Consider the following 22002-nt stretch of genomic DNA (forward strand, 5'->3'; position numbering starts at 1 on the left):
TTTTCATTACCCTGAGAGGGGGGGGGGGGGGGAGAGGGGAGGGGGGCTAGAGAGGCCTGGTGCAGTGGTAAGATCACTTGCCTCCCACCAATGTGGCCAGTTGGGTTTGATTCCCAGACTCAGTGTCATATGTCGCTTGTTGGTTCTCTACTCTGCTCCAAGATGTTTTCCTCTCAGTACTCCAGTTTTCCCCTCTCCTCAAAATCCAATGTTTGGTCTGATTTGAATTAAATTAAATCGATTTCTATGTTTAGAGTGCCCAATTAGTGCCACAGAGATAGAAGACTTAACACTTAAATAAAGCTCATCATCATTATTAATTATAGGTATCATTATTTATCATTATTATTATCATTACTGGTATTATTAATTCTTATTATTATGATTTTTATTATTATCATGCATATCTTGTTTTTTGCTCGAAGGCTACCTCATGATGTTCATAAGAATCTATAACCCTAAACCTTTTTTGGATAATAATGATACCAATAACAATAATAATAATAATAATAATAATAATAATATAATAATAACAATAATAATAATACTAATAATAATAAATAACAATTATAACAATAACAATAACAACAATAACAATAATAATTATAATAATAATAATAAGTGAAGTGAACTAATGAACTGAAGCTTATGTGCTCAGAAAGATGCGAAAGGTGTGCCTCTCAGGAACTCTAAATGTTGCTCGCACGTTTAAAGTCTCAGTTGACAATCGGGCCTTTTTACTTGAGAAAGGCATTTTCTAAGTTTTACTAAGTTTCTTCTTAGTTTGTAATAACTGTTAGTTTAGCTTTTATTCACTTTATAGCCCACAGGTTACACAGCAGCAGCACCTCGTGGTGGTACTTAATTGTATATAGCATACACACATGTTAACTGCTATATAATAATAATTAATAATATGTAAACTTAACTGATACTTGCTAAAAAGAGCTTTCTCATGACTAAAAGATGTTACAATGAACAACTCAAATTGATTTAGGCTAATACTTCTAAATTTACAGTTACTGTAAGAATATAAGAGTTACAGATAAATACACATCATGACAAAATTAAGTATAAATTATAAGCTATGGCTAATTTAAAAAGTAGGACATTCTAAGATTGCAATTAAAATTCAAGACCAAAAGCTTTTTTAAGGGCTGTTTATACCTGTTGCCTTTTCTACTGCTTCTGTCAAGTCCACATCAGACTCATCAGTTGATGCAATTGTGATAACAGGAGGTCTCTTACCAGATTCTGTAAATCCTGTCTTTCCTATAGATCTAAATGAAGTGCAAAAAAGTTAAAAATCAGTCATGATGGTCAGATAGTGGTAGGAAAGCCAGAACTCAAGAGAAGACTGAAGGTTTTATTTTGAATGGAATACCTATTTAAAATGCCTCACAGTGTTCCACAAATATTTGCTCATTTTGCAAAAGTACTGTCAACTTCTGTTGCATTGTGTTGCATTGTGTTGCATGGAGGCACCAATTCCATACTATTTTTGAAACATGCACTAAGGAGAGCCCGGATATTTGCAGAAAACCACCTTGCACCTCATTATAAAACAATAGAGCACATGACATACATCATGCCAAGTTCCTTTAAAAACTGAATTAATTAATTTTTCCTTAATCCCACACCTCACTCAATAAATGTCAAAACAATAAACAATTTACATGTAAGCCACCATAGTTTTCCCTAATTATTATTATTGTATTTATGTCATCTTTCGCTCAATAAAAACAATAATGTTTCAGAAGTCAATCCGTAACACAACAGTGGAAAATTACCTAAATCGTGGCACATTCAAACCACTGACAAAATAATTAATAATGCAATCAAAAGTCACTCAAAGTACTTTTCCTGCACCTTTGTTTTGCGTCTTCGGCCAATGATTCTTGTATAAGAGAAATAATTTCAGCAACCTTGACTGATGCAATTTTTGAACATCTAATGATCTACAGTGATGCAAATGTGAGAAACCAAAAAAATAATTTTAATATAAACACATTGTGTTATTTGAATTAATCTATTGAGCCTAGATTCAAAGGTATACAACAGAATAATAATATTTGAAATTATATATGTTTGTAATAAACTCAGCAAACATCACACAATAATTCACTTTACTAAGTAAATTGTAAATGAAAATAGTCCGTGCAATCTGAAAAAAAATCAATATTATCGGTGATTAGCAATTTGAACTACCGGTATTTGCAATTTGCAACGTAATTCTACTTCATACTGTTTTTTTGCTACATTACAATTTACCACTACTAGTATAATAATTGACAGAAAACAAACCCATGTAATCCCCCACTACAATGCTATGCCCTAGACTTTGTTTCCCTCGAAAAAAATAGGCACACAGTGTGTGCATGAGTCATGGCTGAACATTTGGATGGATGAAAGGGCATGGATGTCGAGCAATTTAGTCTGGGATAGGGTATAGCAATTGATCAGAGACTTTTAATCTTACATTAGGGTATCATTTCAGATGCCTGAATTAGGTAACTATACAGTGAGCGTGGGATGGAATAGCAATTTTTGGTGTTTTAACTCCCAAGTTATATAAAGGTCTACAAAAATACCTCTTTTAACATCAGAAACTAATCCAAAACATTTTAAATTCTGCTTTCTTTGTGTTACCTGTTTTCCATCCTTAGCCTTACAGTGAGTGGTTCAGATTGGTTTTATTGAATTACACAGTAACTGAATTTATTTTGTCTTGTCAGTCTACATTACCAATTAAAAAAATAGAGATAATGAAGACTTTGCAACAATTTTAAGTTTCACTCAGTTTATCTGAACATCATTGAGGTAATTAAGTTTCCTCTTTTACTTTAGGATTCATTAGTTCGCTTTTGTGTTCCACATGTTTATCTTGTTCGAGGTTTTAGGTTTGTGTGTTAAAGAGTTCTTTTGCATCTGGAAGATGTTTCAATTTTAAATTACATTAACCTCTACTTTGATTGACAATATATTTACATCACTGTCTAAATAGAACTTTCACAACCTGAAGTCAATTGAAAATAGATAGGTTTCATTTCTGGGGAAACAACACGAAAACAAGGCATGCATTGTTTTGATTCCCACAAGCCAACAATGTTTCCAAAAAAACGTGATCATGATTGTCAAATCAAAATTCTGATCTTTACTTTGTTTCCCAATTACTTATTGGTGTCCCAATTTTTGCTGACAAGAAAAAATGCGACCAATTTATGTCCAGCTACGGCAATTGACATCCAATCGGCGACCCAATTGCTGCTATGAGACCAATCAATATCATAATGGTCTTGTCCTGACATTAGTGTCAAAGCAAGTCGTGACATAAAAATTGAATGAATCTAGCAGTGTGAAGATTTGAATCTCCAATTGAATGCAATTCACATTTTGTCATGTCTTAAATTAAAGAATTGCTGATAATCAAAAAGGTAAATACCTGATCAGACTCTAATGACACTCCACCACCCATAACAGCCCCACAAATTTCACGATGAATGTTCATGGCCATAGTCATCCTGCCATCCATTACAATTTCTTCTTTATCAGTTGGATCAACAACTAAAAGATCACTACAGGGAAATTACAAAGTAATTTTGAACACATTTATTAAACAATATTAAATGTTACCGGTATTTTATTGTTCTTTTCTTGTTCTTTTCTTGATGCCCCTTCACAACGATTCCATTAAGATTTTTCTCAGGAGGTTGATGACGGGTTTTGCTAAAAGCAGGCCCGCGGCCCAGCGGCCCACAGCCCGCCACGGCCCAGCGGCCCAGCGGCCTGCGGCCCACGGCCCGCGACGGCCCGGCGGCCCGGAGGCCCGGTGGCCCGGAGGCCCACACAGTTTTGTTGTCCAGCGGTAAATCCACGCGCATGCACAGCTTTGCATCGGGTTTGGGCGCACAAATGAAAGACGGTGAGTTTGAATTCGTTTACCATTTTAATAATCATTTCAATCCTTTTCGATCCTTTCTTTCGTTGCATGTTGCTAAGTGAAAAACGTTGTAATTGTCTGTTGTTTTCGTCTGTTTACAACAACAAACAGAAACAAGGATTCAAATGATTAAAATGGTAAACGAAGCTCATATCCGCCTCCTCTTCAAAGCGAGTCTGAGTGCAAAGTTTTTGTGATGGTAATTAGTTCTTCTACTTTACATATGAATGAAAACTAATTTTCATAAGAAAAACTTCGCACTTAGACTCGCCTTGAAGAGGAGGCAGACATGAACTCGGAAATGGCCTATTCAACCTCACCGTCGTCCATTTTGCACGCCCAACACCCGATGCAGATCTGTGCATGCGCGTGGATTTACGCTGGACAAAAAAACTGTGGAAAATCAGGACTGGGCTACCGGGCCTCCGGGCCTCCGGGCCGCCGGGCCGTCGCGGGCCGTGGGCCGCTGGGCCTTCGGGCCGCCGGGCCGCTGGGCCGCGGGCCTGCTTTTAGCAAAACCCGGTTGATGACATTATACAACTACAGTTCCTGCTGCGCAAGACCAAATTATCCAATTTATCCAATTTGATGCAAATCCCATGAAATAGCTTTACTATCTGGGTTTCTACACTGCCAGTTGGCTTATGGTAAAATATCTTTGAGTTAGAAAAGGCAAAACTTTGTGCCTACTGACAGCAAATAATATAGTAAACTAATAAAAGTCTCAAGGAAGTAATTTTTTAGTAGTGTGTAGGGATTTTTGGAAATTTCCAAATGGAGATGGTATGTGGACCTGTGCAATAAGAACATATGCTAAACCACACCGTAACATTTCCACTACAAAGTTTCACTACTTCGTGACATTCAGAATGTTTCCATACAGTGGTTATCCTGTGGATGTTTGATGACGTGGTTGTTGATTGTCTGATAATAAGGATCATGGAAAAACAAACAATAGCAATAAATTATAAATGTATTAATTATCTGCTACGCCAAGGCCATTAATTTTGTAGGGAGTGACTTACCCTTCATTAAAAAAGCCAAATGTTATACACACTGGCATGTGAAGAATACTTAAAGGCACTGGGTCACGGTCTTCTTGAGAGTGCTAAGAACGACAAATTTAAGGAACAGTTACCCGGTATGTCAGTATTGCATATTACTTCACATACATGTTATGTCATTTCATGTACTGCATGTGTTGTAGTTAAAAATTTTCCTTAGTTAAAACTTTTGCAGACTAGTTTGTTTTTTACTTTCCTTTGTCTTATAGACATTACGATCATAATCTGAAACAAAGGAAAGCAAAAATACAAATTGGTCTGAAAAATGTTTAACCAAGGAAACAATTTAACTAACAACAAATACATGTTAATTTTCACTATAATTATATATTGTGGCCAAGATAACTACAATTATACAGTTTTTATGGATGGATAATCAACTTACAATAGTGACTTCTTCACCCACAACAGAAACGTCAGGTCTCCTGTAAGCAACAATAACAATTATTATTAAAATTAACACCACTTTGACCAGTAAGTTTACTTTTGGCTACTTAATTTATAGCGGAGCATCATGGGTAAGCAAATATGGTAACCCATCTAAAATTTAGTCACCATATGACCATACATATGTCCACCCCCTCCATGTATGTCAATGTGACCAGTATCACATGACCATATAGTGGGCTCAAGCTTAGAGCTCATCGAGGCAGCCTTACTCCAGCTAGTTTACAGCGTACATCTTTGATACTGGACATCCCTGTTAACGTTATATGGTCAATAATTATTGATACCTGTCAAAACAAGGTATCTGCTGACCAGAATCACATGACCATATTGCAGGCTCAAGTTTAGAGTTCATTGAGGTCAGCTGTCCAGTGTAGTGTATTAGGTCAGTGGATGAGAGCATTGGTACATCCGGGAATGTGAGACAATGAGTGTGAATTGTGTAGGTGTTTCTTGCTGGATTCAAGAGATTTGTTTACACCTTTGTGCCTTGCCTATTAAGTGGCTCTGAAATCCTACAAACTGGCGACAAGGATGGTGAATTCAGTAGAGAGAGTGCTACTCCTTTAGATTTGACAGAGTCGCCATCTCAGGTGGCGGAACATTGGCGACAGTGGAAACCATCGTACCAGTATTACATTGATGGCAAGGGAATTGTGAACCCTGCCCACAAAAAAGCTCAATTGCTTCATTTAGCAGGTATGGATCGAAGTTCAAGATATTTGCGAAGATCTTCAAGATCCTGGACCGGTTAACGCAGAGACCGATGATGTCTTCTCAGTTTGTCTTTGAAAGCTGGATGCTCATTTGAACTTCATATGAGCACCGTGTTTTTCATCAACTACATGTAGCACCAATTCATGGTCCATTTACACAGACCAGCTCATCATTGCAATTTTGGTGAATCTTTGAACGAAAATCTATGAGATCAACTGATTGAAAAGTTGGCTGATGTTGAATTGAAGAAGAAATTGCTGGAAGTTAATAATATTACTCTGGAGGCTGTATTAGGTAAAGTTTGTAAGTGGGAACAATTAGCCTCATGTGAGTAAGCAAAGCAAATGGTTACTCCCAGTCAAGAGCCTGGAACCAGCACTAATGTGGTTAGGAAAACCTCGGGAAATGAATCCAAAAGGAACTTTGGCAAAACATGTTTTAATTGTGGCCACAAGGGGCACTTCGCTAGGGACGGGAGTTGCCCGGCTTGAGGACGAAAGTGTGCCAAATGTGACAAGTATGTCAATAGACTAGTTGTTGCAAAGGAGGGAAAAGCCTGAAGCCTGGAAAACAAAGCACCATCCAACAATCGAGAGGAAGGCAGGGGCATCCAGGTAAAGGAAGACGGACCAACTTTGTTGAAGGTCCGTTTGAGAATTCAGGTGAAAATGATGGATTTGCTTTCACTAAAGAGGAACAAACATGCGCTTTGTCATCTTCTGCTGAGTCAGTGATTGATTCAGGTTCAACAAGTACCGTAATGTACTAGTTAACTTGAGTGCTGTACAAGAACTTAAACATCAGGGGTTAAAGGTTGAGTTACAACGGTACCATGCACAAAAAAGTTGTATGCTTATGGAGGCCGAGAACTTGAAAGTTGAAGGCCAGTTTCAGATAGAAGTTTCCATGACCAAGAAAAAGATTGTAGCAGATTTCATTGTGGTGAAAATTGGGCATTGTTTGTTGGGCTATTCAACCACCACAGATCTTGGAATTCTCTGAGTGTGTAGGGCATGCAGAAACTGCCACTACCTGTGTAACAGGGAACACTGTAACACTGTTGATGACTCTTTCGTGGGTCAACTCAAAGCAAAATACCCCAGTGTATTTCAAGGGATTGGGAAACTGAAGAACTACCACCTAAAGCTACATATTGATCCTAGACTAGTGTAACTCCAGTGGTTCAGAACCCGTACGAAAATTTGTGGCCTGAATGAGCGAGATTCGGGCCCGATTTGGGCCATAAAGCTGTTTTTATGGCAAGAACTGAGCGAGACAAAGCGAGACAACCATTTTGTCGCGCTTGTGCGACTGAGCCAGACATTAGTTTGGTTCGATTATCGCCGATAGTGTGGCGTGAGTGAGCGAGAAACAGTGAAACCCCAGTTTATTCATTTACGCCACAGTAACGAGACATTTGTCACGCTGTATTGTCGGCGAAACTCAGGCTGCCCACTTGTTATTCGATACATAAGTGCTCCCTACTTGTTATTCGATAAGAAAAGATTAGTAGAAATAGATCAGGGAGTACTCAAAAATGCAAATCAGTTACTTAACTCTGGCTGTCGTTCTAATGTATTATATTATTCGACATTATTTGCTGCATTTCTGTACGTGTAGTCCGTCCCCGGGTAAAAGGTGAGCAAACCATTTTTTACCGCTCTGAATTTTGAGCTAAAATACGTATATGGCTGGATATTTTTTCCAAGTGATACATTTAGCGTGATACCCACCTGCATCCGGAGAGGTAAGTTCAAATAGCTTAGCACGTTCAGGAGAAGCAATCTACATGTACATACATGTAGCTACCTCAAGACAGCATTATCCTGCTTGCCCAAATAGGAGGATAATTTTTTAACGATAGGAATTGCTTGTCGCTGGACGGAAAACCTTTAATAGGGAAGAGCAATGTTTGAGTTTTGGCTATCAATAATTAAATATTTGTAACCGCTTTTGGCGCGCGTTTCAGTTTAACGTAACTGTGCATTTCACCAAACATCTGAATCTCTACAGAGATGCAGAGCTTTTTCTTCCCATTTAGGACAGTAGTCAACCAGATCAAAACAGCATTTATTTGCTCTAATTAATATTGCTGGAAACAATTTTCTCTTTTATGAAATAGACTTTTAACAATGTATGAAGATTTAAATTAAATGAGAAACTAGAAACGACCTCGCTATCTGATCACAGATCACTGTGGAAACCTGGCTACTAACATGCCTACCTTATTATGAACACTTTGAATGACTTCAGTCGCATTTTGTTCTATGCTAAAAGCTGGTACATTCTTTTTATTTAAGTTACCTTAAACTGAAACATGTTTCTGTCTTACATGACTGTCCATGCAATGATGACAAGGGTCATGTTTACTGCAGTTGGTCTCGGTCGAGGATCGTTCGCTTACTTATTGGCACGGAAACTAAAGATAGTATCTTTCGAATAAGGATAAACTCAGTCTGTTAACCCTTTGGTTGTAACCACTAAAAATGTGATACAAGAATTATTTTGTCGATACACATTTGTTATTTTGCTTCCAGTATCAAAACAAGTCCACAATGTCGCCGTAAGTCACGCAAACAAAAAACAGTGGTACTGTCTATTGGGGTGGGGGGAGTGGCAGGCAGGGGATTTTCTAGTTTATAATTTATAATGGCACTATTAAAGTAGGCATAGTTTCAATTATGGCATTTTGTTTCTGTTTATACTGATTTCAATGTTTCTTATAAATAATGCGTCAAAAGTACCGGGACAGCGCGATGTACCCTCACCCCCTGACAGATGATACTTCATATCCTCATTGTAATAACCTGAGAAATAAGCTTGTGAGTCAGATAAATACAGAGAAACTTACAGAAAATCACTTATGTCTTACATGTAAAACTATTCAGTCCCCTATCAGGCATCATAATAAAATTGACCATCTACGAGCATCTGTTTACTGTTTGCGTGACTTAAGGCTAAATTGTGGACTTGTTTTGAAACTGGAAGATGTGAGCTGACAGAAGAATGCGTGCATCACATTTTTAGTGGTTACAACCAAAGGGTTAACAGACAGAGTTTCTCGTTCTCCGAAAGACCCTATCTTTAGTTTCCGTGCCAATAAATGCCACTTTTTTTTCTGTCGCGCAAGGTCGCACAACATTCAAGCTTCTCGTGGCGTTGTGTCTGTTTAAACTTAATCGTGTGAGGAAACAACATACAGCGCCCAAATCTCTGAGTAGCCGTAAGTTTTCCCGGGTTTCTTTGCCGTAATTACCGCTATTAACAAAGGGTCTTAGTTTTCGTACGAAAACTAAGAGCGGGATTGTAGTTTTCGTACTACGAAAGCTAAGACCAGGTCTTAGGTCTTAATTTTCGTAACACCCAAAATTATAAGCCATAAACTAACGTCACGTCCATAAAAATGTATTGTTCATTAGCGTGATTTTTGTTTTTTTATGGACCTGAATCTCGCCCGTTTATCGCTCAGAATATCGTCCAAATGTCAGAGTAGTACAAATGTCCCGCTCCATTCTCGCTCATTTATCGTTCAATTTTTATCGCTCCTGTCAGGCTGATTATCGTCAGGCTCTGTATCGCTCATCAACGAGACTTTTTATGGCCCGAATCTCGCCCGCGTCTCGTCCAGAATTTTCGTACGGGAATGTGCGACGAGTGCCTTTTTCAGTGAAAGACAAGGTAACTGCCAAACTTAATGAGCTCCTTGAACAGGACATCATTGACAGGGTTCAGGGGCCCACAACATGGGTCAGCCCTATTATTGTTGCACCAAAGGCATGACTGTGTGTCACAGGGTTCGCACACTTTTTCAGACCAAAAATTCAAGGACTTTTCAAGGACTTTCAAGGGCCAAATTTTGAAATTTCAAGGACCTCTTTTTTATTTATGTCGATGAATTTACCCATAGAAATGGTCTGACAGTACAATTCTTCCTCGTTTTCCGTAATGTACATGCATGAAAATAATGCAAAGGCACTGGTAACCATTCCCGACCGCACAGCTCGTCGCGTTTATATGACATGACATGAGTGGCTGATTATTTTCACTGAAGTTTTGAAAGATTAAAAATGCGGGTCAGAAAAAAATTCAAGGACTTTTCAAGGATTTTCAAGGCCTTGAAAATGCACTCTCAAAATTCAAGGGTTTTCAAGGGTTTTCAAGACGCGTACGAACCCTGGTGTCAATATGCGAAGGGCTAACGAGGCCTTTATCTGTGAGAGATTGCCCATACCAACCAAAAATGAAGTGCTCAAGACCTTTATAACGGAAGTGCTGGGTTCTTAAGGTTGGATTTGAGGTGGGGCTTTCACCAAATTGAATTGAATGCTTACTCGAGGGATACCACTGCTTTGCCACCCATGATGGCATCTTCCGGTACAAACACCTAAGCTTTGGTGTCAATGCTGCCCCCGAAAAGCACCAACACATTATCACGCAGTCAATGGCAGGTCTGCAGGGGTAGCTAACATAGCAGATGATCTTATTGTTCATGGCCAAGACATGGAGGAGCATGATAAGAATTTAAATTGTGTTTTGAAGAGACTTAGTGAAAAACAATTGACTGTGAACGCTAACAAGTGCACATTCCAAAATGAGGAGAGTGGTTTTCGTGGGTCTTTGCTTTGTAAGCATGGAATCGGACCAACTGAGGAAAAAGTGAGAGCCGTTGTTGAAGCAAGTCAACTGCAAACACCTTCGGAAGGTCGGAGCTTCTTGGGGCTCGTGGGGTTCAGTGCCAGGTTTATTGCTGATTTTGCGACAACAGCTGATCCCCTATAAGGAGACCTGCACGGAAAGGAGAGCCATCTGTCTGGGGCGAGGAGCAGGACATTTCATTTCAGAAGTTGAAGGGTCAAGTTGCCAGTGCACCAGTTAAGAATGCATGTTATTGAGTCTTTCTTGAAGCTTTCAACGACAGACTCCAAAGACTTTGGTTCGGTCATGTCTCATTGACTTTTCTAAAGCCTGTGACAGGATTGACCACAACATCCTGCTGCATAATCTTGAGCTGCTCAATATCCCTCCTATCCTGTTGAATTGGTGTGCAAACTTCCTGCACGACCTCCAACAGCGTGTAAAGGTGGGTCATTCCAGATCCAACTGGAAGCCAGTCTGCCCAGGCATACCACAAGGAACCTAACTGGGGCCGTTCTTCTTTCTCATCATGGTGAACGACTTATCTGCTGTGTTCCCACTTTATAAGTACATTACCATAGTGTAATAGGTCAGCAGATGAGAGTGTGTACATCCGGGAATGTGAGACAATGAGTGTGAATTGTACTAGGTGTTCCTTGCTGGATTAAAGAGATTTGTTTAATAGACCTTTGGGGCTAGCCTAAGTGGCTCTGATATACTACAATCACATACTGGGTTTTGACTGGATCGCAGGCTCAAGCCAGGTTAACTTATTGTAAGAATAAATAACCCGGGAGCTCCCCTTTTAGGCTTGGCTAAATCTATATAATTATTTCACATTTTTGGATCTAGTATAATTAATTAAAAACTGCAAGTTACCTGAAATGAGATAAGGCTGTAATTGCAGCAATGCTTGCACAGTCTGCAATGTTTCCTCCATTATCCAAAACATGCAGATCAACTTTAACTGACCAGACCTTAAAAAAATAATACTAGTATCTTCCATGAAGTCACTTAATTCCATCAGAAATTTTCATTTCACAATAATTGTATAATTATTAAAAATACCTAACAAAACAACTACAGAATCATAAAATTACTTGAAAATATTTAGAATGTTATACCAACCTTTTCCCCAGCAACTATACACAAGGACTCAACATCGATAGCACGTGATTCCACATAAAATCTCTCCATGAACCGGTTCAGTTCAATACTAAATTCTGTTGATCTAAAGAGTAAGGAAATTTTAAGCTAAAAAAGAAGATGGTAAATGCAAATGTAAATCCTCTGTTTATAGTGAGAGTGCACTTAGCTATCAAGCTGGTTCACAGGTACACCACTTTTAGGGTGTGTTCGATTGACCCTATTCCGGAATAAGAATATGTAGAATGATGATTTAAAACGATATGTCTGGTGTTTTGAAGCAACAAAGATAATAAAAATATGTTTAACGCTTTGATGTCCAAACTGGCCAGACTCCAGTTGGGGGGCAGGTGAAAAAGGCAGCGAAAGAAGAACACACATTGCTCATATTATGATGGAAGCATGTACAATAAATTCTCCACCTTTCACCCAAATTAATAACAAGTGTCCCATAGTCTTTTGACCTAGATTGTAGTCTTGATAAGGTGATTGATCACAGACTCCATGGGCAGCTGATGTCGTGGCTGCCCTGATTTGGAAGCTGTGACTTAAGTAAGAGCCAGGATAACCCACAGAGCATAAGATGGAATGTACCATTGATGACAAAAACTGCCGGGTTAAGGTGCAACCATACGCAAAGCAAAACAGCAGCCCTGGGGAAGGCAATGCCCAAAAGTTACCCATGGCCACCACCAAGATGATAACACTGTTGCCCCAGCCCACATAGAGGCTGTAGCCCATTTGAAAGGAGTCTGTCTTTGAGCACTTGATGTGTAGCTTGAAACATGGGATCCACCAACACATCAGCTTGTACATCACCAACTTCCAGATGGATGCTGTGGTCAAACAGCAGATTAGTGGTGAACTCTCCTGCACGAAGGAAACCGAAGAAACCTGGTCAACACACTGCCCTGAGCATGACCTGGTCACTGGAGTTAAGATCTAGGGTGTGTTGAATGACTTTGAGTATATCAGTAGAAATGGATAGCCTCTTAAAGTGAGATGAGTTCACCTTGTGCCCTCTTTATACCCACTGGCATCAGGGATAACTCAGCGAGTGCAGCCAGGTGCCAGAATCACTTAAATTGGAAGCAAAAAAGAGCATCCAGAACAAGGTTAGCTTTATCAAAAATGATGGAGGAGTAAAAGAAAAAGAGCACTGCCAACAATGCCAAATAATGCAAATACACCATTAAGCCCAAATCTCTGAAAGTACCAAAAGTCAGTGCCACCATCACTGACTTGTTGTCTCATAAGAACGCAACCAGCCACAACACCCACTGAGACCTGTCCCCACAAGTATGCCTCCACAACAATAAGAAGCAGTTCTTTGTGCACAATTGATAGGGCTTGCTGAAAGGCCAAAGAACCACTCCATAACCCAGAGAACCTGGGGCATCAGATGGGACTTGGAAGTCAGGAAGGGGGGGCCATTCTGGTGTCTGGAAGAAACTGAGGCCAGCCCAGCTTTGGCATGGTTCTTGCCACCAAGTCAGCCTTGTGGGGTGGTCATCACACCTGAAAGTACACAGTAGGTTGATCATGCAGTGGATAAACATCCTACCACGAGGAGTGATCTTGCAAACATGGTGGAGGCACCAATCAAGAACTCCAACTCCTGCCACTGGCAGGAACACTTTTGCTTACCCAGCAGGGCAATGATCCTTTCTCTTGTTGCAGCTGGAAGCCGGGCTTGTACGGTGGTAGAGTGAAGCTCAATACATGTACCTAGGATAAACAGGTATGTGGCGGGGCCATCCAGCTTGTCTGGACTGGGTGAATGGGGAGGCCTTGCTTGGAGCACAGCTGGATGCCCACCTGTAAATATTAGTGTTACAGCAAATGGAGAGGCTGGCAGACCCAAGGTGTAAAAATCATCGAAGTAATGGCGAAGAAAATCGACCCTATGGTTGTGAGTCGCCATCCACTGGACCATGTCTGCAACAGCTATGAAAATGTAAGGCATTGAACAAAGAGCAATGGGAGAGCCATGCCCACATAATAGTATTTATCATGCCCATCATAAGTGCTTGCTACATCAAACATGGCCATAAGAGCTCCCTGCCCCAGGCCATAATACTTGCTAAGGAGTCAACTGTGACATACAAACTGAAAGTGGGGGAGTAGGAATGCTGTTATTATCACTGTGGCCCTTTGGAGACAACAAATCAAGGATTAGACATCACCTATCTAGCTGGTTGTTTTGGGAATCATCCTCCAATGGCTTATGCACAAACCTAAAAAAGGTGAGACAGTGAACGGGCCCCGCCACCCTACTGCATGAGACTTCCGTCTTGAGGAAATCAACAATGACTGATGGGTGATCAATGGCTGAATGGGGGGGGGGGGGGGGGGGGGAAGGAAGGGGGATTGACTGCAAAGATACCAGCAAGGCCTCAAAACTGATAAAGAAACCCTCAAGGAGAACAGTAAGAACAGCTGCTTTCTCTACTCCAGATGGCTAGTTGAGCAACTCTTCCTGAAACTGGAAAACTGCAACTAAGAGACTAAAATAATACACTGGGATGGAGAAAATGAACAGTGATGAGCTAGGCGATCCATTGTGCTGGCAAGGACAAACAGGAACAATGCTAGAAACACTATGTACAAGGGAAGCAGGGGGAATTTTCCCATCCTTAGTACCTCCCCCTCCCCTTGCCAGGGGAGGGGGAGCATGCGCAAACATCCTTAGAGGGCTGAAATGCAAAGCCAACCATGGGGTGGTCCCCATCACAAGAGCTACAGATGTGACAGTGGCAGCATTCCCCAAAAGGCCGACAGAATTTTCCATTATTCCCCTGGACTGGGACGAACCAGTTGGACATATCTAAATTTACTCTAACTTGCATTTCTACTGCATTACCAGATTTTTTACCTTAATTTTGAACGGGAGCGATAAGCTACGCAAGGAAAATGAAGCGCTAACGAATGAAACATCCGACTTGCAAGAAAAATTAGGGAAAATATCCAAAGACCTGGCAGCATCGAAAGTAGAACAAGTAGAATATGGAGGACATGTAGCAGGAAGGGAAATGTTTCCCAAGAAGAGAGCAATCATTTGAGTTTGTTTCGAGTCAATATGACCAACTTGTCGCCTTAAAAAGGAAGCCATGACTCAAATTAGACAATTTACTGCAAAAGTCAATGAAATTTCCATCATGTGTGAACAAATTGGAAAAGCTATCAATGCCTTTGAGACATACAGTTACCAGTTAAATATTAAAATTGTAGGAATGCCGACTGTCGCCGAGCGTGAAAATCCCCAAAGCAGACTGCAGAACTTTGCCTTCATTATTTTGTTTTCTGCGGTGGGAGTACAGAATGTTTCAATTTCTGACAAAGCTTCTATCTCACTCCAACAGTTGATAGGCCAACTCGTGTCCACAGAAACTCAGCTACCTTATTAATTAATTAATTATTAATTGACAACATTTTTGTTAATAACCCTGACCCAAATAATTGCTAGACATAAGTGGAAATGTTATTTGTGACATCAGTGATAGTTTCTCTCAGTTCTGAATAGCTAAATCCCCATTCAAAGATAGATAAAAGTGTCTCAGTCTAAAACTGTTAAAAGGCGTGATTTCTCACAGCTTTGTACCATTTGCTTTAATAATGATCTTTCTGGGGTCCAATGGGATAATAATATTTTCATAAATGGACAAAATTATGTAAATAAGATGTTTTCTTGGTTTTATAATAAATTCAACAAAGTTGTCAATAAAAAAATAATCCGTAAAGCTAAAGAGTTTTAAAACATAAATTGTATGCGTCATGGGATGAAATAAAGTACAAATATTATAGAAATAAAATCTGCAGCCTGATACGACTTAGTAAAAGTAATTACTACCATAAATACTTTGAATGCAATATGTTGGAGCAGTCAACTTTGTCAGTTTCTCTTTTAAATGGTCTGCCACAAACAGCACTACTAATGGGCAGCAATAAAAAGTGAAACCCCCGGCTGAAAGTCAAACTTTAGGTACACACATTTATGAAAGGCCCAGAAATGATTGACTAACCTTCCTACTTCAAATGCAGGAGATGCCATAGGGGATAGTTCAACATTGATGAACAGCTGCCCTTCAGTGGGTCGGTTAGGCCTGGGCTCAGCCACTTGGCATGAAACTTGTCCTAAAACCCTGAAATGAAAAAAAAAGGCAAATTTAGGTCAAATTGGAGCTCCGTATCTAAACCCAAATTTAAGTCAAATTGGACTAACTATGGAATATCTGGCCATTTCAAGCACTTTCATTTGAAACGTTTATGTCACTAATTTGTGGTGCAGTAAATTGACAAGTTCTAGAAAACAACTTAAAATTAAGAAGACATAATTCTTTTTTATGCTATTAGAGCTTAAATAGGTAACAGCAGATTTTTAGACACAACAGCAAAGCTTTTTAACCTCACTGTCATTATTACAATGTGAATGAGGTATAAATTCTTATAATTAATTGCAATGCAGTGACATTAAAAGTACATGATGACTCTATTATTTAAATGCATTAACAATATATCACTTTGGAGTAACTGCTAAATACCCCGCCACTTGAAGCTGTACCTCTGAAAATTATAATGGGTACTTGGTTACTTGGCTCTATGGAGCTACATGGCTACACGCCTACGCAGCAATGGAGCTATGTGGTTTCACAGCTCGTAAAAAGTGTAGTTAACAGAACCGTAAAATGTTATGAAAGCTAAAATTCTCAAGAGTGCTTAATGACTGAAACAAGTGCTTAGGCTTAATCAGAAAACAAGTGCTACAGTGTATATTCTTCTAAATTAAAAAGTATTTTAACCAAACGGTAAAATGAAAGTTAAAACTTTAGGGCTCATGGATTTAAGAACATGGTATATTCATGTGCTAGCGCTCTTCTTTCGTCTCATGGATTAAAGAGCGATGTATATTCATGTCTCAGTGAACTTGTTTAGTTACTTAACCCATTTACCCCTAAACAGGCCTAAACCGGCCATATTTAGTATTTTACCCTGTCTAACACCAGACGATTTTACTCCTCAATGGGGAACCCCTGGGAGTCAATGGGTTAATCACTTGAACTGTCCCATTAACCCATTCACTCCTGGCTGGGCTAAACCGGTCATACTTAAAGTACCGCTCAAAAGTAAGTTACCACCCTCGCACTCTACAGGAATCGCATTCAATTCCAATGCGCAATTCGCAGTTTGCAATTTCGATGATTCCCAAACAATTTAGCAAATCAAAAATTGTCTTCGCTTACTCACGCAACTGCAGAGAGATAATTTATGCACAAAATTGATTGATTTTGCCTAACACATTAGTTCCTAATATATGCCAGAAATTTATGCTTCGGTTACTCTCGCACTACGCAAATCGCATAGCATGCGATGCAAATCGTGTCACACAGGAAATGCAATGCGAGGTGGTAACTTACTTTTGAGCGGTACAGTGGTATTTTACTCTGTCTAACCCCAGACGATTTTACTTGTCAATGCTGAACCCCCAGGAGTCAATGGGTTAATTAGGCACATAGCAGTGCAGCCGTCGTTTGGCCAGGTCGCCAGGCAACTTATTAGTCTCCTTAGTTGTGTAGCTCTGTAGCTGCGTAGCCAAGTAGCCATTTGGGTATTCAGCAGTTCATTACGCACTTTGCATGCACCTTGTTCGACCGAGCTGCACTTCACAATGGCCTCTGTCCACTCCAAACGAGATTTGTATCTTTCTGAAGTCGTATGTTTCTCGTCCATCTAACCTCTGTATTCATCAGAAATCATCACAAAACTACACTGTCAATGAAACTAAGAGACTTCATAAAAATTACACTGTCAATGAAAGTAAAAGTTTGATTACCTTTCTAGATTTTATTCCTTGAAGGAGAAACTCTCTTTCGGAGGAAGAAAAAGGCACACTGCCCGACTTCATGTTTGACGTTTTTAGTCAGGCGTTCCCAGTACTTGAGCGAAACCTGGCACTAATAGGTGATCTTTTCTGCCGTAGTTCATAGTGGAGGGACTGAGAACTGCTGGAAACTCTGAACTTATTTCAGCGTGTTAGCTTCATAAACATGATGAAAATGATAACTACTTCGCCGATTTCGAGAGTTCATGACACTTGCATGCTATTTAAAGCATTCCATTCAGTGGAGAGGAGTATCTCATCTAAGGTACTCAAACTGGCTGACCAAGAAACGAATTTTGAGAGAAAGATGAAAACCCACATAGAGGCAGGAAACATCTCGGATGCTCTTAAACTGTTTGAAGAGAGTAGAAAAGAAGCACTAGTTTCCTGGACAGTGGAGGGGACATCCTCATTACTGCACATGTTTATGTTACACGGTGAGCACAAAGCAGTTGACAGATTGTATGCAGATATGAAGAAAAATGTCAGTTACATTGGAGAGGGAGCCAAAACAACAATGATAAAGTCCTATTGCAATAGGCAACAGTTTGATGAGGCCATTCAAATGTTGCATAGCATGACAAATGAAAACATGATCCATCACACGCGACATTATGACTATCTTATTAAAAGTTTAGCTCAAAATGGCCAAATTAAAACAGCCTTGCACCTTTTTGATGAGAAATGTAAACTGCAAGGCCGCTGTTATGCAAGCAAAGGTGACAGATCCTTGGCTGTTGATAAGGAAATGATTGCCTCACTGCTAAATCCAAACAATATATTACAACACGTGCACGTGCCTGGAAAATATCAAGAAATGGAAGAATCCAACCTAGAGTGTGACATTGTGAATGATCATCAAAATACAGCCGATGATATTAATGAGATGGAAAACAAAAGGTTAAATGCTTACAATTTGTATGGTGGAATGTCACTCAAAGTCTTTCATTATCTTCAACACTGTGGAGTTAAAGTTCCTCGTCAGTTACTTCAAGTGATACACACCTGGTTGAGCCATGACCCGTATTACCATTGGACATGGAAAAGTTGCAAGGTTTCTGCGATTGGATTGTGTTCAAACTGTGGCAATCAACTGACTTTTGGAATTTCTCCAAGTGATTTATCTTGTTTGGAAAGCGAGATCATCAAATTGTCTTGCAGTGTTGAAGAAAATGTGTCTCTGCTACGTGGCAAAAGGCTGGATAAGAGAGCATGCAATGAGCTTGAGGAGTTCAAGCACTTTGTTAAAGCAAAAGGGCCATTTGATGTCATCATTGATGGCTTGAATGTTGGTCTTCATGGTTCAATGGCCAACAGACAAAACATGGTGTTCTCAACAGACAGACTTGAAGAGACTACGAAGTATTTTGTTTCTCAAAAGAAAAAAGTCCTGCTCATTATTCGTCAAAAGGCACTTGTGTGGAAAAAAGCACAGGACTTTATTGCAAACCTAGAAAAAGTTTGCTCCATTTATCCAAACAAGTTCAACAATGATGATCTGTACCTTCTATATGCTGCAGCTTTCAGTGGAATGCAACATGTTCAAATCGTAACCAATGACAGGCTCAGAGATCATAGGCTGTTATTGCCAGTTAGCCTGTGGTGGGTATTTTTGAGGTGGACAAGGCTTAACTGTGTTTCTTTTACGACAAGTGACAATGGAAAACTAAAGTTTGCAAGGCCAAATTTCGATCCTGTGGTACAGCGTGCTGGGAATTCTTGGCACTTTCCTGTCAGAGATGGGACATGGAGGTGTGCAACAAGAACAGCAATGAAATTTCAGGAATGCTGATCATGATAGTGACTATAATACTCTTTTCAGAACTTTTCAACTTTGAGGACAATGAAACTCACACCTTCACCCTAAAAACATGCATGTCTTGTAGCTAAATTAACTTTGGTTGTTACTTTGTTTATTTCACTGCTACACCACTGCAAGCTTACACTCCGCAAACTTTCCTTGCTTTTAGGGCATTTTGTAAGACATGTTACATGTACATGAATTATCATCCAACATACACACTTTGAAACGGCCAAAAAATGTTACAAGACAAGTTCCAGAGACCTTCTTGTGGCAATTTCAACAAACGTTCTGTTTTGTTGGGCAGTGTGGCACTAATGTCTGTAGTTTGCCTGATGTGAAGGTAGCAATATTAATTTTATTCAGGAACCACTGATCAATAATAATTGTAACATGTGTGCAATGTTTCTTGCAAGTCATCTCAAACTACAATGAGCGACAAAAGTAGTAGAGACACTCTTAGGAAAAGACGCTTTTCGATACTTACATATAAAGTGGTACTACGACGAAAATCGCATCTTTCCTATCTAAGCCATTTTGAAACATAAACAAGTAGTCTGCGTGTGAAGAAAAATGCTGTTTACTTTTTTCAAATATCTCTTTTTGTTCCAGAGATATGCGAGTTTTTAAAATATGCAAATTAGCCAAGTGATCGTCATACACTCAACCAAATCTCAGCCAATTTGTATCAGAAATGTTTGATTTTCTGCAGTAAGATTCTAATAAAATAATGTTCTCCACAATATGAGCTTAACAGTTCAGTTACCATGGCATCATACTGGGTTTCAGACTTCCCCCATATTATGAGCTTTTCTGGCCACCTTTGGCGTTCTATTTTGATATTTGCCAACAGCACTATACATGTGCATGATCCAGCAAGCATATAAATATGTTAGCACGACTTTGTGGCCTTGTTTAACATTTTTCAAGCTGAAAATCACTAACATATTGAAATCAAGTGGGTGGGGACTGGAAAAGAGTGAGTAGCCATGGGAACATAATTTTTTAAAGCCATCGGTGTATTTCCTGCAGAACTATTAGACTACCAAGTTTCAATGGTCTGCGCTGTAAATTGGCCAAGGTAGCTCTATTTATATACTCAATATAATATTAGGTTGAGTGCATGATGTCATCAGTCATCTCATTTGCATATTTTACCCATTTTTCAAACTTAAATATCTCCGGAACTAATGAAGATATCTGCAAACGGCGTTTTTGTTCTTTCATGGAATTCTATGTGATACACTCAAAAAATCAAGGGGTAAAATTTGATCATAGTACCACTTAAGCATTGTCCTATTTTATTTGCATCTAGCGTTAATTCTCTGATACCCCCGGCCCCCCAATTCAATGTTTTGGGGGAAGGGGGGGGGGGGGGATGTATCCAATTGGGAGTAAAAATTAGTGATAATTATTTTGAATGACGTTTCGATGATTCGTTCATCATTTTCAAATTCGTAAAAACTAAAAACTAAAAACTAAAAGTCAGATAACATGTTGGCTATACTTGCCAACACCTTTTCCAACGCATTGAGGAACACAAGCACTCTGCTATTGGAAAACACCTGCGAGACACCCACAATCAGAAGAACAAAGATCTTCAGGAACAATTTACCATTCTTAAGAAATGCCGTGGGAAATTTGAATGCTTTGTTTACGAAATGCTTTTTATCCAAGAAAAGAAACCTCAACTGAACACTCAATCTGACTCAATCAAAGCAAAACTATTTTGTACCTAATTGTTACCCGCTACGTTCCACATTGCAGTGTTTTAATTACATGCAACGAGATTTTCACACATTCTTAGTATTTTAAAGAACTCACAATAATCTGACTTTTAGTTTTTATGAATTTAAAAATGAACGAATCATCGAAACGTCACTCAAAATTATTATCAATATTTTTACTCTCAATTGTTTGTCCAAAACCTCCGTTATTAGAAATGTATCCAAGACGAAGAAAATCAGATTTTACTGCCGAGTGTCTCAACACTTTTGATGCTCATTGTCTGAAACAGTAAACTTGTTTCTTTTACAATAACCGGTGTAGTACTTAATTGAAATTCCTGCCATCGCTTTATTCCGGGATTTGGGTTCTTCTCATGGGAAAATTATGGGAAGCTTACTCATCAGTACAAAAATTTAAGGAAATTATCACCTTTTTTTGGAAGTGAAATCTTGCGTGACATCGCCAATTTAGGGTGTTGGTCATCTCCACCTTACATGTATTTCTCTCCAAAAAAGGAATGAAAATAATAAAGTAATTGTTGAAATAACCATGGTCAACCACAGGTAACCATAAACTGACTAAATCAATATCAATAGTATCCTTTTTACCATCATTTGGTTACCCGTGGTTACTCGTGAAACTACAT

General features: G+C 39.3%; 2 protein-coding genes across 4 annotated transcripts in view; one reads left to right on the top strand and one right to left on the bottom strand.

The window, feature by feature from the left end:
- Window positions 1-17917, bottom strand: part of LOC138015782 (exosome complex component RRP45-like) — a 22955-nt gene extending 5038 nt beyond the window's left edge. The window contains exons 1-10 of one of the 3 annotated variants that reach the window (XM_068862891.1): window positions 17780-17917; window positions 17589-17683; window positions 15972-16091; window positions 11932-12034; window positions 11683-11780; window positions 5390-5429; window positions 4966-5048; window positions 3443-3575; window positions 1870-1958; window positions 1168-1280 (exon numbers count right to left, since the gene is read on the bottom strand). In XM_068862891.1, coding sequence (XP_068718992.1) covers window positions 1168-1280; window positions 1870-1958; window positions 3443-3575; window positions 4966-5048; window positions 5390-5429; window positions 11683-11780; window positions 11932-12034; window positions 15972-16091; window positions 17589-17683; window positions 17780-17851 — 946 coding nt within the window. In that variant the 5' untranslated portion in view covers window positions 17852-17917. Of the gene's footprint in view, window positions 1-1167; window positions 1281-1869; window positions 1959-3442; window positions 3576-4965; window positions 5049-5389; window positions 5430-11682; window positions 11781-11931; window positions 12035-15971; window positions 16092-17577; window positions 17711-17779 lie in introns of those variants that run through there. The other 2 variants (XM_068862892.1, XM_068862893.1) reach the window with 2 other exon arrangements.
- Window positions 17918-17922: 5 nt separating this feature from the next.
- Window positions 17923-20371, top strand: LOC138015781 (mitochondrial ribonuclease P catalytic subunit-like). Its single transcript, XM_068862890.1, has one exon. The coding sequence runs from the start codon at window positions 17994-17996 to the stop codon at window positions 19617-19619; it is 1626 nt and encodes a 541-aa protein (XP_068718991.1). The 5' UTR covers window positions 17923-17993; the 3' UTR covers window positions 19620-20371.
- Window positions 20372-22002: the final 1631 nt, after the last annotated feature.

This window comes from Montipora capricornis, chromosome 9 (genome assembly GCF_036669925.1).
Source record: "Montipora capricornis isolate CH-2021 chromosome 9, ASM3666992v2, whole genome shotgun sequence".
NCBI classification, from domain to species: domain Eukaryota; kingdom Metazoa; phylum Cnidaria; class Anthozoa; order Scleractinia; family Acroporidae; genus Montipora; species Montipora capricornis.